The sequence below is a fragment of the Sciurus vulgaris genome (genome assembly GCF_902686455.1).
Source record: "Sciurus vulgaris genome assembly, chromosome: 7".
Taxonomy (NCBI): domain Eukaryota; kingdom Metazoa; phylum Chordata; class Mammalia; order Rodentia; family Sciuridae; genus Sciurus; species Sciurus vulgaris.
This window is the reverse complement of record NC_136467.1, coordinates 78,451,961-78,469,806: the sequence shown is the minus strand read 5'-3', so window position 1 is coordinate 78,469,806 and position 17,846 is coordinate 78,451,961. Positions and strand designations below refer to the sequence as shown.

General features: G+C 36.4%; 1 protein-coding gene across 1 annotated transcript in view; it reads right to left on the bottom strand.

Annotated features, from left to right (window-relative positions):
* Positions 1 to 17,491, bottom strand: part of TBX18 (T-box transcription factor 18) — a 28,169-nt gene extending 10,678 nt beyond the window's left edge. Inside the window, exons 1-5 of the mRNA XM_079148287.1 lie at positions 16,688 to 17,491; positions 15,379 to 15,583; positions 12,881 to 12,982; positions 9,643 to 9,814; positions 1,668 to 1,835 (exon numbers count right to left, since the gene is read on the bottom strand). Coding sequence (XP_079004413.1) covers positions 1,668 to 1,835; positions 9,643 to 9,814; positions 12,881 to 12,982; positions 15,379 to 15,583; positions 16,688 to 16,994 — 954 coding nt within the window. The 5' untranslated portion in view covers positions 16,995 to 17,491. The remainder of the gene's footprint in view (positions 1 to 1,667; positions 1,836 to 9,642; positions 9,815 to 12,880; positions 12,983 to 15,378; positions 15,584 to 16,687) is intronic.
* Positions 17,492 to 17,846: the final 355 nt, after the last annotated feature.

Here is a 17,846-nt window from a genome sequence, read left to right as displayed (position 1 = left end):
TCCAATCTATCAGTGAAGGGAATTTGTCTTCACAGATCATTATAGTTCAACTCTCTGTTCATTTCAGCAATGTTTAAATAACATTAAATAATTTAAACATTTAAAATATTATTACTAAAAAGACTACATATTTATATAATTGTGCCTGTCTAAATAGAAATATGTCACAATTACTATTATCATAATTTTTATTACTAACTTTACCACAATTATTGAATGCAGACTATGAATAAGTATATGAAGTTTTATGAATATCAATCATTTAGTTATCATAGCAACTTATACACAGCTATTATCACAATTTGGTTTTCTGTTGAAGTGACATTTTACAAGTAACTTTCCTAAGGTCATATATTATTAGCCAGTAGAAATGGACTAGGAAATCAAAAGGCTGTTAACAACTGGATGAATCTGCTTACCAATTTTCCATAAGTTCTTAAAACCAGTAGCTGGGACATTAAAAAGTGAATGTGATTGCATATTATTGTTACCAATTTCCCTTCTAACTTTTCCATTCTCCTATCTACTTGTCAATGTTTACTAATTGGTATTATTCGCTAACATGTGCCTAAAACTTACTACATTAGACTTACTGTACCAGAGGGTGGGAGAAAATACACACAGAGCACAGGTAATTCGTGTGTGAGAGAGAGACAGGGACCATGAATTGGTGTAGTTAAAAGCATACTAACACTCTGTCATTTTCTCCTCATGCACTGATTTCCCTAGGAAAATCATTCCCTGACCCTTATATTTTGAGAAGATCATCCTAATTATCTCTAGACCTTCTAAAGGTTCCATTTCATGTTTCTACCTAGAAGGGTATATGACACTGCGGCAGTGTGAGTGTGAAAAACAGGACAGCTTTGATTGAAGGACTAGTGTTGCCACCAGATAAAAGTGTTTAGCCCCTCAGTTCTGAGGAAAAACACATGGAAGGGATCTACATCTCCTAACAAGTTTTAAAACAGTGGATACCACAACAGAATAAAAATATCCTTAAACTTTTAACAGAAATATATACAAAGATAGGAAGAAGTGAAGACCCAAAACAATTTGGATGACCACTGAAATTTAAAAGAAAAAAATCTACCACAGGCCACATCAGCTATTACATAGTTATTTCTTATGGAAACTGGCTGGAATTGCATGTACTAAGCATTTACCTTTGATTTAATTCTCTACTTACTTGATTCATGCTTATGTTTACTAATATAGAAGAGAAATATTTCACTTTTCAAATTATTTCTAACTTTAATGAAAAGACTACCCCATAATCGCTAATCTCTCAGACTACTACACTTCTATCACTCTTTATCATGGATAAAGCACAGTTTGAAAGGAAAAAAGCCCTTTTTTGTAAATACACAAAAATGAATGTACAGGATAAATGGTTCTGAAATATTTTCATGGCCTACAGTTTAAAAACTAAATCCCATGCTTTATGATACAATTCTCTGTTCATATTTTACATGTTCATCTCCTCTCATCTAAAGAAGTCCTCATGGGAGAAGCCTTACTTGGGGAAATCATGGATAAAGAATACATACACACACTTTGCATGTCATATTTGGCAAATATTGTATGATAATTCATGACATTTAGATATACCAATAGAACACCTATTTTAAAAAAAATTCTAAAAAGACACCAGCTGAAAACAATACCTGCTGATTCTGATAGGCAGTGACAGTTGTGAAGACTGTCTCTGGAAAGGAGAATGCTTTCACTCCCTCCCCAGAAGGAACAGGCTTGATGGGAGAAAGATCATCTCCACAGTCTTTGCGAATCACGTGCACTCGTGGCTGGTATTTGTGCATAGAATGAAGAATAATCTACATCAAGGAAAGAAAACTCAATTTAATCAGAAACCTCTGACAAATCTTGACACTAAAACTAAATTTAATACATAAAATAAATTCCTGCTGAAAATTAACATTTCCAAGGATGAAGAAATGCCATTTTAATAAAATATATCAAACTGGAGAGGAATGACTAGGAAGTTATTTGTAAAATGTACATAAACATACAAAACAAAAATCATTATTTTAGTGAAACCCTACTTAGGGAAATCAATCACAGGAAATCAATATCAAATTTACTGTTGCTTAAAGTATACAAATAAACTCATATGAATTGTATTTACAATGAGTCAAATTATAAATCAGACCAATAAACCAATAAAAATAAAAATGAGATTGAAATGATTAAATTGCATAAATCATCCCCTAAAAATAAGCATTTATACACAAAGTTTTCTTCGGAGGATACTTTTCCTTCATCTGTGACTGCACATGTCCATTCAAGAGCACAAGGAACTTTAAAGACATCTTAGCATTTGCTTTGTGTGTGGCTCACAAATTCTCTGGATTGCCAGGAGAACCTAGTGTCTGTGTCTCCATCACAAGGCTTCTTCAAAACTCAGACTTAGGATAATGGAAAAGCTGGCCCTCTCAGACTCTGCTGTAGAAATCCACAATGTGGTTCAACTACCTTTTACTCAATTATTCCACTCTAAGAATTTATGCTAAGGATGTATTCCAAATTCAGAAAAGCTCTACATGTACAAAGATGTGTAATTTGTAACAATGGAAAAATTATAAACCATTTACATGTCCAACCTAGGTAAGTTAGTTAGGGAAATGAAAATTCATACCATGGAATTCAGGAGTATTCAGCTGTTACTAAAACTGTTTAGGAAATATTTAACTATAAAATGAAATATATCCTTTTAATCTTAAAATGATAACAGCACCAAAATTGTTTATAAATTTATCACAACTACATGGAAATATGGTAACAATGACCCACACAAAGATATGAACGGTGATCACCTCTGGATAATGAGATTATGGATGAATTTTTTCTCCCTTGTAAGTTTTATGCTTTGAAGGCTGAGGGAAGATTGGGTGAGGAAAAAATGTCTCATCAAGTGAGATTTTTCTATTCATTGCTGGAATTCTATATTCAGATACTCATAAATGAATTTAATTAACAAACTATTATATCTTTCCTAAGCTATAAGATTTAAATTCAGGTTTGGGGATATTATGAATTTGAAGGGGAAAAAAATTATGGGAACACAGCAATTGACCTGCCTCATATTTTTCAGGATGTGGGCAGTTTAATAAGCCAAATTCAAAATCTTATGTCAGCTCAAACAAAACTACACCAATACCTGAAGAGTGTATTTGCAGTCACAACAGGATGTCTTCACCTTCTGGTAATAAGCCTGTAGTCAGAGGTTTGTTGTCATTGTTTTCTTTTGTTTATGTTTTGTTTTACTCTAAAGTTTTTCTTTCTATTAGTGGAAGAAATGCCTGGATAGCAGTTCCAACTATTTTGCTGATTAGACATGCCTCTTAGGGAGGCAGTGTGAATAAAAGAAAAAGGCAGGAGACAACAGCTCTCATCAGCATCTAGGGACACAGGAATCCACAACCTCTGAAAATTCTTTCCAGGTCTAAGAGAAGGGCAGAATATCCATGACCTATTAGAGGCTCATGTAATCAAGTGAAAGGGTCACAACCAGAATTTTTTTTTTAAATAAATAAAATTATAAAATACAGTAGAAACTAGAGTGCATTGCTTATAGTAAGGATAAGTACTAAAGAACAGTTTCCACTAGCTGTGTGTATGTGTGCACTAGGTAATGACATATAAGGTATGTCTTGGGCTGGGGTTGTGGCTCAGTGGTAGTGTGCTCACCTAGTACACGTGAGGTCCTGGGTTCAATCCTCAGCAGCACATAAAAATAAAATAAAGGTATTATGTCCACCTACTACTAAAAAATATATTTTTTAAAAAAAGGTATGTCTTGTTATGAGTCTGGTAAGAAGCTTGAAAATCACAGAAACATTTAATTCTAATGATTCTAATGAATGATCAGTATAAACATATTTTCAGTAAGTATGGAATTTTTTCTCATTCCCTCAGTATATTATTCCTAGCAAATTATGATCACAAATCTTCATTTTGAAAGATGTAATTGAAATCTAAATTTATATCCCTGGAAACTCAATATCTCAGCAGGACTGAAAGGTATCTTATATTTAGTATTTTTTTTTTTTTTTTTCAAAACTCTTGGGAGAGGAAAGCAGATGACAGGTAAATTGAGGTCTACTTTCTGTTCTTTAATAAGGCCATGGCCCTTCCCTTTTTTAGATGAGGGTTCTGTGTAACATTACATTTAACATTTCTAAGTGTGAAAAAAACTAACATGAATATCGCATCTTATAGATGATGAAGCTAAGGCCTACAGAAGCAAGAGACTCCTGAATCCTCAGGGCTGGATCTGGAAGCCACTCCCTTGACCCGCAGCCTGTTTCTCACCACATCTGCTTGCATTCCTTCATGAATTTACACTGTGTGAACAGGCATCATCACTGGGCCAGGCTCAACAAGGGAAGTACAACTATGGTTCTTAGCCTATAGAGGTAGTACATTCAGCCCCAACAGGCCATCACTTGAAAAAATCATGACATAACTGTCCTGGTCCTCTTCCCAAATTATTTATTATAAATTTTTACCTTAACACACATTTTCAAATATGGACATAAAACCAAATGGCCAATTTTATAATAATAAATATTAATGTAAATTCTGCTTCACCCCTTTTCTATTTCTTAACTAATTTCTCTCTTGAGAAAATTGGTGTATGCTTGACATCTTGGGGAATACAAGAGTTTGAGGGAAAATGCTTCCTCTTCTCCAAGCTAAGAAACAAAATGCCTATGGTAAGCAAAGAACAGCTCTGATAAAAACCCAGAGAGAACTGGCATACCTTTTAGAAACAAATTACAGATCAATAGGAAAACTGAAGAAAAACTACTTTGCATTAAAAAAAAAATGCACAATTTCAGAAGATTGGAATGAACTGACTTGGAATGACAGAAACAAAAGTTTATTTGGGTTTTCTGTTCACCAGACAATGAAGAGTAGGTTCTTATTTAATGAGGGATCTGATTGGAAATTTCTCCATGTAGAAATTTTAAATAATTTATTTATATTCTTACCAATTAAAAATGACTTCAGGTGCATTATTTGGGGTAAGGTATAGAAATGACTAATGTATGCCTATGTATACATGTTAAGGAGCACTCGTCAATATCAATGTGAAGATTATTCAAGCAAAATAATATGTTTTCAACAATATAAGAATTTATCATATTTCTGAAATTTTTTTAGAGAATGCCATAAAGTTTCAGTTCTTCTTTACAAGATAGCATTATTTGCTTTTTAATGAACTATCAAAATTATAATGATGAGTGGTTAATCTTAGTTTGCTTATAAAGTAGAACAAGCAGAACCAGGAGAACCACTGGCCTTATTAAAAAAAAAAAAAAAAAAAGAAAGAAAGAAAAGAAACCGCAATGATAATGTCCATCACTGAAACTCAAATAATTACATCTGATGTGCATGTTCTAAGCTCTCTGTTCTGTTTAGACAGAGGATTTGGGTATTAGCACAGTCACACAAATCTATGTCCATAAACGCAGAGTACTTCCGCTGTACAGGCTTATACATGCTTTCTACTTTAAAGACTAGATTTGAGTCAAAAGAAGTATGATATTATTTATTTCTGATCTGATGAGTTGAAAGTGCCTGGGGTTTGACAGACAGGCAGCTGCGTCTAGTCTTGCAGAACAGTTGAATAGGGAAACACCCTGCTGACTGGAAATTTTCCAGATGACTTAAATTCCCAGGTTAGAATAAGTCAAGCAAAAGACCAAGAAGAAACAGATAGAAAAAACCTAGTTCCCTGTATTTTTGGTGATACCAAGTACCAACTCACTTTAAACGGTAGGGAACAAAACTATAACATCTGACTCACAAACTCTATAGCAAGGAAGCCTTATTTTTGTTTTATATGTGACACTGTATAAAGCACTCCTTAAAAATAAGTACTTTCATGTTCATCAGCTCACCTGATTTATTCAAAGTTATCTGATTCCAATATAGCCCATGAGAAAACCATGCCTCAAAGAGTGAAGTGATTTTCCCATGATCACCAGGGAGACTTTGTCAATAATATCTGTAATATCTTGTTTCAGCATCCAATTCTCAAGGGGGAAATAGGAAGATAGTGAGTGAGGGGATCTGTATCCTTGAGTCCTCAGCAGTTGATAACACAGGCCCTCCCACAGGCCCCTGACTATGACTGCATGGCCTGGCTAAAATACTTTCCAAAGCATCGCAGCACTATGGGTACAAGTTCTGCTGAGGTTTAAGTTGCAGCATTTCCTCTTAAATGTCTTCTAGCTTTTCAGGTAGATGCTTATCTAAATGTTTTCCTTCAGATGGCAAGATCCAAGTGAACAGGGAAACATGCACATAATGAGAAACTACCCAACCCAAGTATACTAACAATCTGCACATGGGTAGCCCAAGGACCAATTCTGCTTTATATAAAAGACAGTATAAAACTTGTTGAAGATTCTTCAAGGATCAGGTAGGGATTATAAAGTGTGCACAACATTCAAAGATTCTTAACTTTGGCATGAAGACATATTTCCATTCTGGATTCTCAAAAATATTCCTTTCTAAATAATCCCTGGTATTTAGAAAGCTGAAAAGTCACTTTGGGAAAACCACAATAATGTCATATCTTATGTGGTCCTAGGTCGAGTCACAGCCTGTGAGAATCTAATTCCTGAAATGGCATTGCATTAAATTAATAAAAGTTCCAGATCTATATGGAGTTAACAAATCACAATGCAGTATGCTTGCATATCTTTAGCAGAGTAAAACTGGGAATTGGACAAAAAAAAGGAGGAAAGCAACTTAGGAAATCACTTCTCATTTGAGTCCACAATTTTACTAGAAGTTACAATAACTTCCTTAATAATTAGAAGTGGGTGCTGGGGAAGGCAGAAGGGTAAGTACCTCTCGTGTGCCAGGAAAGGGACTATTGAATTATAAAGTTTCACCTGAATGGTATGGTTGTCTTGGTAGACCCTCAGTCATAATCACCAATGGAATTAGAAATAAATTCCTAATCTCTATTCTATCTTCATTTGGGGTCATAGAACTGAGTGAATAGGAGAGACACCTTGTACAGGAAGCCCACCCAATTTCTCCTGGATGTATCAAGATGGCATCTACCTCTCTGAGCTGGTAGGATGATAATCTGTGTGAAAGTTCCCTTCCTTCCCCATTTAGGCTAGAAACTCACCAAAGGTATGAACTACCACTTTGTATCTTTCACTACATTTTACAAAGTTTTCAAGGTATTTTAAATGATTGATGGAGAGAAGCACTTTCCCTTCCACACTCTCCTCTAGTGTAACTGACAGGTACATACATTTTTACAAAGGCAGTTTCCTTGTTTCCAAATTGCATAGAAACAGCTCTTTCCCTGCTCCCTGCACACATTAACTGCCTTCTTTTATTAAACTAGTACATCCTGCCACAATCTTAAAATTTTCACAAATAGATGACACACTTCTCTAGATTTTACAGCTTCTGTTGTTTTATTTTCCTGATAGTGAAATATTTTAATTATTTAGATTTACAGAGCTGAATTTCAATCTGTAATCTATTCTTTTATGTTTTAAATAAATGATATTGATAGTTAATTTTTTGTGTCAACTTGGCTAGCCACAGTACCCAGATACTTGGTCAAACACCAGTCTATAGTTTGCTGTGAAAGTATTTTTTAGGAAACATTAACATTTAAATTGGCAGACTTGGAATAAAGAAGATTATCCTCCATATTGTGGGTGGGCCTTATCCCATCATTTGAAGGTCTTAAGAGAAAACAGATTGAGGTCCACAGAGGAAAGGGAATTCTGATAGCAGACTACCTTCAAGGTTCAAGGGGCAATATCAACTTACCCCAGGTCTCTAGCCTGCCAGCCTGCCCTGTAGATTTCAGACTTACTAGCTCCCTGATAATCACATAACCCAATTATTTAAGTCTCTCTCTTTAGCTATATATATGTGTGTGTGTGTACATATGCAAATGTAAATACTCTTTGTATGTATATATACATACACATACATACATATAAACATACATGCATTATATTTTATGAAGAATGCTGTTTTAAATAAAGTTGGGTTCTTTGCAATACAAAATTACAAAATTAAAAATCATAGTAAATCACTAAATCTATATCTAATATTAAACATGTTAGATATTAGATGTAAAGCTAGTAATTTGGACTGAAAGAATCAGAACTATAAAATAATTTATTGATTTTAAAAGTTCGTACTTTATATATGATAGTAAATAGTTTTGGGATACAATTATCTTTTCAAAACATATATTATCATACTAGGAGAACTCAAAAATGGTAGGGTACTTTTAGGTTTCCAAAATATTTAATGCTAAGTGACGTTTATTCTAAAATTTCCTATGCAAAAAAGGAACTCTCAATGAATATTCTACCAACATTTCACAGTCAGCTCCCACAATGAGAAAGAAACCAATGTTCTTTCACTGAAATGAAGAATATCCATTTTAATTTGTCAACATTAAATTATAAAAAAAAGCATAAAGAATAAAAAGAAGGGAAATGAAATAATGCACTAAAATGTACAGCATGAAAGTGGATTCAGGAAAGAAATTTATATTATTTTTCTGATTCTGTTTGAAATCATAAAAGGCGACAATTAATAAACAAAAGCGCTACCAATGTGAGGTTTTACTAGATGTGTCCTAAAAACCTACACACTGCAAATGTACCACAATGAAATTAGTACTCGAAGGTTTTCATTAAGGTAAAGTGTTTAAGACACTGTCTAGCAACTTGCAAACCATATCCTGTCATCACCATATTACAATTTATGAGTTTGTATTTTTGTTTTAAAAGGTTTTCTCATAAATATGCTATCTTTATGTTACTCCTTTGAAAAATGAATACGTTGCTGTTTCTTTTATGTGTGATGTGTTCTTTAAGGCATTTCAGTTCCAATTCAATCAAAACATTCTTAAATGATGAAACCTAATAGAAATGTTAGTTTTGAACAGAAATCAGCATGCATCCAGGGTTACTTATTTATTAAAATAATTAAATAGAAATCTAGCATAAGAACAATGCTGCATAAAATTAATAAGGTGTTAAAAATGTATTATTGAAATGACTGAACTTTAACTTACATATCATGTTTCACCAGTTTTAAGAACAAAAGGAATTCTTGTTATAACATATTTTGACACATTAGATGTCATTACAAAACAACTGGGAGTTTGCAGATGGGACACACAAATAGCATAAGCCTGGGCTAGTACTGAGCCTCAGTTGAGAAAAGAGTTGAATGCAGGCAGTATACAATAAATCATTATTCTTATTGACCCAACTCCCAAGTAGTATTCATATTTAGAATATAAAAACTAGCATCTCATGAGATTTCATACAAATATTTTAGCTAAAATAAGAGTCTTTGCCTTGGATTTTTTCTCTCCAATGCAAATGTAGTATCTAGTTTTAACCTATTTTAAGTTTCATAATATACTTCAAAACCATAAGCATAGTCTCTGATGCAAATATAATCTGATTTTTGTACAGATTATGCATGTGCTGATCAAACAAGAAAGTAATATTGTGATTTTAGAAGTGTCCATTTCCTTCAGTCAGGCACAGCATAGATTTGGCCATGCCATCCAATGGTGGTGTATTACAGAGGCCATCTACTCACATGGCCTTGGTCATCCAGTTCATTGTTGGTGAGCTTCAGCTTGTCGAAGCTGATCACTTGTCTCATCCAAGTCTCCCCGGAGGCAGGTGAGTCTGGATGAATATACACCCGGGGTGGCACAGGGGAGTCAGCATTACCTGCTACCATCCATTTAGAGCTGTGGTAAACATACCTAGAAGGCAAAGACAAGATTCTCAGAATATGGACTATTTGTTTTTAGGAATTTCCAACTCAATAGTATCAGATGAAATGTGCATGCTTCTTTTTTAAGTATAAAATAAATTTATTTCCTCTTTATTTCCAGAATAAGCATTCAGGCACTTTTGAAACATATTCTGAAGTTTCAGGGGCCTACTGACAACTCACAGTAAGCAGGACATTAAGGGCTTAGTGAAAAATACACACACTATCACCCCCATAAATTTAAGTATCTTAATTCTAATGAATCACACTTGCATTAAAAATTCTATCTTTAGTGTGAGATTTTCCATTTTTCATCTGTCATGAAGAAACTATGAAGTTGTCAACATCATCTTTAGGTAAATCTCAAAATACTTGACAGTTATTTTAAAAGATCCCACTTCCTTAAAGATTACTTCCCATTTTAGGCTCTGTACAGATTGATGGAATAGATAACAGAAAGATGAGAGGAAATGGTCATATTTTGATAGGAAAATAGTCTTATTTGTTATTTAGAATTTTTTTCCTAATATTATGACATTACAAGGTTGAGGTATTCAGTTTAATTTAAAAGTTTTGAATAATATTAAATGTAGGCCTTGATTCATCTCTGATGGTTCTCTTTCTTGAAAGAAAATTATTTCAAGTAGTTTTCAAACACCACTAGTCAAGATATAAATCAAGCTTTGAAAATGATGGTATACCAATAAATGTTATTTTTCTAATAGACAAAATATCCTATGCTGTTTAATTATATATGCCAAATATACATAATTTAGTAAGAACACATTTAAATAACAATATTTCAAGTAATACATAAGATTTAAAATTTAAACCCATAATGACAATAATATATTAATGTAAATTTAAAATCTAGGAACTAGTATATTGGATAAAAAGAGTATAAAATGAAATTATGTCCTTTTCAATATTTTTGTTACCTTTGAGTATTAAAAACATGGCATACAATTTACAGCAATAATTTCTGAAACTATTTGCAAATGGTTTCAGAAAATTCTACCTGTGTAAGGTACAAATTTCTTTTTAAAACAGCATGAAACATTTTCATCACCTCTCTGGTGAGACTCTTTATTTCAAGTAGGGTGACATATTTCATTCCCTTTTGAACTCAATGCCTTCTATTATTTAATTCCTTTCTTGGGAAAAATACATTAGCAGAGAATTACAAGTAATTTTTAAAACATTTCTTTAATCGATATGATATTTTGATGAATAAGTTTCTGACTCTGGGCTTTTGTGGTTACTCATTTTACATTCTGATAAGGGGCAATCATTTTTAACTTGACCAAATACCACCAGTCTTTGACATCAAAGAATAAATGAAAATATTTTTAACATTACTGAAAAAGTTGGAAAGTAAAATGGAAATTTTAGAAATGCAAGAAAAAACTGCGCCATAGATATTACTACGTTACTACCAAAATAGAGTTACATGCTCTATCAAAATATTGCAAAATTATACACACTGAGTAGTTCAAAACTCCATACTCACTAAGAGAATAAACGTTACATGTTATACATTCTTCATAAAAGAGTCTAAATACCTATGCTAAATACAAATTCCTTTTTAGGGAGCAACAAAAGTGAAAGCAAATTTGTGTTTTACAGTTAGATGTTCTAAAATCTAGCATTTTAATACTAATATGTAAATTTTTCATATGTTCTGAGAAAGACTAAATAAGAATGAATTAAGTAAAATAAAACATCTAAAATATATAGAAGAGATCTTTAGGAAGAAATAGGACACAAACTTAGAAAAGACAGGAATAATTTCCAGGCTCATTAAGAATTACATTATCTCCCTCAGCACAAAGTACAAATTATAATATGAGTTTTAAATCACATTTAAAGAATGAACTTCAATACCTTCTAGCTTCTGTTATGCAACAATTTTAGCAAAACTTCCTAACAATTTATTTTAATTAAAATAAAAATTAAAATAAGTTGTTAGTCAATAAGTATATAAAATACAACTTATATACAAAACACAAAACTTTCTATTACCCATTTTTGTAGTATTTCATGCATGCCATTATACAAATTGAAACCTATATACTTTTGACACCATAAACCTGTTTGTCAAAAACAACTCCCTAATTTTTTAAATGATTAAAAACCAAATCCAATTTCACTTTAAAACTTATTAAACACTCTATTTTTAAAAGAAACAAAGAGGAGCAAAATTTAAACTGTATCCATCATCTTATCTTCCTAATGCTCAAAACTTCCTTTTTAAAATGTTAGTGTTTTTAGCTCTTTGGAAAAACAAAAAGCATTGCCATTGAAAGTAGCCGATTTACTTTCTTACAAAAGAAAAAAAGAACAAAGTTTGGCTCGAAAGTAAAGAACATGCATCTTTTCAAATTTCACCTAATGTCTAGATAAATATACTCTTTCAAAATCAAAATATTCTAAATGTTTTTAAAAACTGTTAACTATCAACTAAAAAGTCCAAAAGGTAACAATTCATTGCCAATTTAGAGAAGTCTTAATATCAATGAATTAAGAGATTTTATTTTTCTTACTTGTAGAAAATCTTAGTAATTTCCTCAAATTAAATAGAAGAGGCCTACATTTATAATTTTGAATATAAAAATATAAAGGAAGTTAATATAATTTTTTTAAAAAATATTAAGGATATAAAACATTTACCATAATGTCTATCTACAAACTTTACAAAACATTTCTTCCCAGAATCCTAACTGAAACATGAATCAATATAAAAGATATTTAGTTTATCATCAATTTTATTTAAAAAAATCTCTTTAGCAATACCAAATTGGACCCTATTAAAAGTCTTCAATTAAAATGATTAAAGACATTTCTGTATCTATTAAAGGCAAAACAAAAATTCAGTTTCCATATTTTCCTGCAAGAGAAGATATTATCTGGGCTGCAGAAACCCATAGGCACTGGATTATAGATGTAGAAATTGTACAGGCTTCTGGAAACAAAGATCATAGAAGTCACAAGTGAAACAGGGACTAGTCTACAAAATCCTAATATTTTCTTATTATCATGTATCCAAACGCTGTACCTGTATCTTTTGTTGTCCACTGGCACAATATCCATGGCAATATAGTATTGCTGGTGAGGATCTAATCCAGAGATCTTCACTCTCATTGCTGGAAACATGCGCCTATTTATAAGGGAAGGGAGAAAGTAGATTTGGGTTTTGTTTTTGTTTGTGAGTAAGAATGGAGAATGATTAAAGCAAAAAAATTTCTCTAATCTCTATTTTCAAATTTTTTAATTTGTTCTAATTAGTTATACATGACAGTAGAATGCATCTATGCACTTTGATAAATCATACATAAATGGGATATAATTTTTCATTTTTCTTGTTGTACATGTGGAATCACATTGGTCATGCAGTCATATATGACATAAGGTAATAATGTAGGTTTCATTCTACTATCCTTCCTATCTCCGTGTCCCCTCCCCACCCTCCAATCTCTGTTTTTAAAGTGATCAAATTCATAGCACTCCCTTCGGTGATGCAATTCAAAGTGTCAGAACATAGAACATATTCAAACTATTTCAAAATGTAATTTTTGCACCCTATGTATATGTGCTCCATGTTAACTAAAATGTCAACTAGCTAAAAATAAAAGAACTATTCCTACACTGAGGGAGTGATAGCACTAAAGAAAGCAAGCACTTTACTTCTTAAAACAAAATCAGTAAGCATATTTACTTTAATAATACAAATAATAAAATGGACCAAATTTCAGAAATTCCAAATTTCTGAAAGTGATAAAATATATTATAATGTGAAATTTTAAAAGGGGTTATAAAAAACCACAAGGAGCCAATGTGCCATGCTATAACCAAACAATATGTTCTTTATTGAGACAGGACTTCCTGTCTGCAGCATGGTAGAGGTGAAGTGCAAAAGTTGCTCTAAATTTGAAAGGTATAGTAAAACTTCTTTATTGAAAGCAGAAACTAAACATAATGTATATTTACCAAATAATTCCTTCCCCCATCACACCTCAAAAATGCTTTCTATTTTAACCAATCTTACTCAAACCTTCGCTAATTAAAACAAATGAAATTCCCATTTCTCTTGACTTCCCAGAGATATATATCAAAGGAGATACTAAAGTAAATGTACCTATCCTTTGAAAAGGGCACAGTAGCAAGAAATACAACAGCAAATTATTGTACATACTTTAAAAAACAAATACAGAAATTCCTTTTCTAAAAAATATCTTTCATCTTTGATTTATATCCAGAACTTCCAATTAATCTAATTTTGACTAATTTAGCCTCATAACACAAATTTTAGTAGTTATTTACCAATTTTTTTCTAAAACAATAATGCTATTAGAGACTAATTCCAGAGAAAGGAAAGTCCATTATTCCTAACTAAGCATGAGAACAGTTTAATATGCTGACTGTTTTAGTGTTATTTCAGTGCACCTGTAAGATAAAGAGTAAAGGTCTTTAACTACATCCTTTATACGACAACTGTTGCTTTGTGTTGTTGAAGACCAAATTTGGATCATTAATAAAAGCTCTGTGAAAATGTAGAAGGTAGCATATGGATTCAATAAAATATGTTTTTGTAATTTCTAATAAGTTCGGATACTTTTATGCTATCCAGGTTTTTACCATGTGTACTCCCTGAAAGAGTTGTGTGTGCTTTTTAAAGTTCCTTTTAAGGAAGCATATTATTAATAGATTTCACTGCACTAAATGAACTGAAAGTTTTTAAATGCAAATATAAATATCTCTGTGTCCACCTCAAAATAACACAATCTGACCAACAAATCAATTTATTTTACTAACTGATGAATGCGCAAATTTTATACTTAAAAAAACAATTTCTCACAGAAGGTTTTTTTAAAATTATTCTTCAGCTAATTTAAGTTTATGTGTTAGACTTCATTTAGGAAAAAAGTAACTACATAACTGCAGATCTACAAATAGGAGTTTTTTAAAATCAGGGTAATTATTCTTACAGTTATACATGATTAAATATATATTGCTGGTTAATTACAGTGATTTTTCATCCAACTCTAATAACAAAAGAGCACAATACATCATGTTCTCAGTGCCAGGAAATCTTCTGATAAAGAAACAACCTGGAAATTTCAAATCTGAAAAAGCGAATCATAGTTTGCTAAAGAGTAAACGGTTTTAAAAAGTAAAAAAAAAAGAGTAAGGGGAATAATGTACTTCCAGAACTGTTAACCGGAGCCTATATAAATACCTGGTTGGACTTAAATATGACCTCGAATCTGTAAGAACCCTACATGAGGAACGTCAGCCGCGATAGCTGAGGCATTAGCGGTCACACTTTTCTCCTGGCACTAACAAGTGGGCGGCCAGGCTGGGCCCTCCACCGACTGCACTTGGTGAAAAATAGGAAAGCCAGCCTCAAAAGTGAGCATGTCTGGGCCTTGTCCTATCTGTCAGAAAAGGCGACCCAGAGCTCCCGCCACGCTGCAGGTCCTTCTCCCTACTCCGGCGAGGGCTGGGTGACACCCTCCGGTTTGGTGGGGGCATCAGTTCCAGCTCGCCCCTTACCTGCCCGCCTTGGTGATGATCATCTCGGTGCCGATCTCGTGAAAGCGCTTCCAGAGTTCTGCTCCTTGTAGATCTACCCTCGGCGCCTGGGGAGAGGGCAGCGGCGTCCCAGGCCGGGCCAGGGCGGGCGCGGGGGACCCTTTCGGGGAGCCTCCCGGGGACGCCAGCGGGGAAGCGCCCGGCAGGAAGCCGTCCTCACAGCTGCCTGGACAGCAAAAGGCAGAGAGATGACCGGTGAGGGCTCCCGAGGGGAAGCCGCCCAGGAAGACAGACTCCTTTGCGGGCGGCTGAGGAGAAGAAAAGGACTGAGGGAAAAGGGGAAGCGTCAGTGACTTCGGGGCCACCTAGCGAACAGGCCCATCGATGGACACGGCTCCCGTGAGGCCCGCCCGGCCCCCAGGTCCAGAGCCCCGGAGAGGGGATTTGCTAGGCCGAGGCCCCAGAAGGTTTCGCGCCTCCGCGGGGTGTACGACGTGCGCCAGACTGTCTGACACAAGTCCCGGAGTACAGTCCCAGTGTAGACTCCTACGGAACCCGCGCCCCGAAGAGCTTGCCGCTAAAGCGCCAGGCGCCTGGGCCCCGGGTCGCGAATGCCTGGGCCTGTCTTCACTACAGGCTTCTGAGGCGCCTCGCTCTGGGCTCTGCCTGAGGCATCCTCTAGAAACCTTTTCAGACCCCGCTCCCGGCCGCTCAGCACTTCAAGTCCAGCAGCAAAGCGGCGAGAAGAGCGCAAAAAGCAAGCCAGCTGTCGCCGTCGGTCTTGGCAGGGGAATCAAGAAGGAAAGGGAAGGGAATAGCTCCGCTATCCCCGGGAAACCACGTTTGCAAATACGCCGCCCTCTTCCTGGTTTAAACAAACGGTTTAGGGCATTCGTTCCGGTTTCGGGGGGGGTTATGCTGTCGCTCTACCCTCCCCCCGCCCCAGGCTTTTAAAAGTTAGGAAAGAAAAAGGAGCACCCATTGGCTGGAACCCCAAGGGAGGCAGATGCGAAAAGCACGGATCGGCATCGCAGAGTTTCGCAAACAGCCGCGGCTGTCGGCGCTGGATGTCGAATGGGCGGCGGCAGCTTGCTGGGTGAGGCTGGAAGCCTCATTTTAACCATACCGAGAGTGACCAGGTTTCGTAGCGAGCCTTGTACCTGACACCCAAGGCCAAGGCGCTCCTGGCTCAGTTGCCTTAGTCGCTTAAGGACACCGCGCTCACGCACACCTATAGACTATCAGTTCAGGTTCGCCGCGGCCGTGCGGGCAGGCGGGACCTGAGAGGGGACGCGCCGGAAAGAAGTTGGGCTGGAAGGGGCAAACTCACCCGCGGCTCCTCGGGAGCCACAGCTCCGCTCCAGGTCTGCGCAGCTCCGGGCTGGCCCGGACGACGCTCCAGCTGGCTGTGGGTGAGCAGCGCTTTCATCTCCCTCCGAGGAGCTCTTCTCGCCGGCGCCACCTCCACAACTGCAACCTCCGTCGTCCGCGGCCCCTGCCGCCTCTTCCGCGCCCAGCCTTCGCCGCTTCTTTTGAAGCTGTTGCTGCTTCTCTGCGCCGATCAGCGCCTCCACAGAGAAGGCGTGCGCCTTGAGACTTAGCATACTGCACGGCGAGCCCCTCCGCTTCTCGGCCATCCCCGCCGCCCGGTGCCCGCCAGCCCCTTTCTCATATACACTCACGCGGGCTCACGCACACACTCGCTCTCCTTGCCCCACCAAAACCGGAAAAGTTCTTGGGGTCTTCCGTATCTGTCCCCTTCCCTGCCGCGGGCAAGAAGAAATTTGTCGTTTCCTCTTTCTCGCTTCTGTTGGGATCCGAGGAACCAGCACTGAGATCGCCAAGTTTCCTTCCCCCAGTCTTTCTCGCGCTTTCTCACTGATGCACTCCTTCGTTCCCACCCCCTCCACCTCCTTCTGCTGCTCCAAGATCTGCCTCGACTGATGCGCCAGAAAGGGCTAACATGGGTAAAAAACACTCCGCGGACACAAATTAGGGATTGTAATTGAAATTTGTTGCCTTGATCTGTCAGCACTTCCAGGCAGGAGAGCGGTGGGAAGAACTTGCTCATTAGTGTCAATAAAGCAGTGGAGGCGGAGCCCGGGAACCTGTCAATCGCCGAGACAGGTAGCCAATCAGGAGGCACCGACTCCGCTGTGCCCGCGCCCACTTCCTTACAAGGTAGCAAAAAACGTGGAGTGAAAAGCGCCGCCATCTGGCTTGGAAGTGCCAGCCTAGCGCTCGCTGAACCCTATCAGTCTGGCTGCCTCCCACAAGCCCTTTCCAGGCCCAGATTCTCCAGCTTTTCTCACCAGGGCCTGAAAAGGCGGAGTATTCTGTGTAAACTGAGAAAAATCACCAAGTTAGCATATCTAGAATCTTTCAAGGAGTCTTAATTCCCGGTCCCACATTCTTATCACTTCAAGGCGGGGAGAATTTACAGCCACCAGTAGGTCATTTCTCTTTGAACATTCACGCATTTAGTAGTG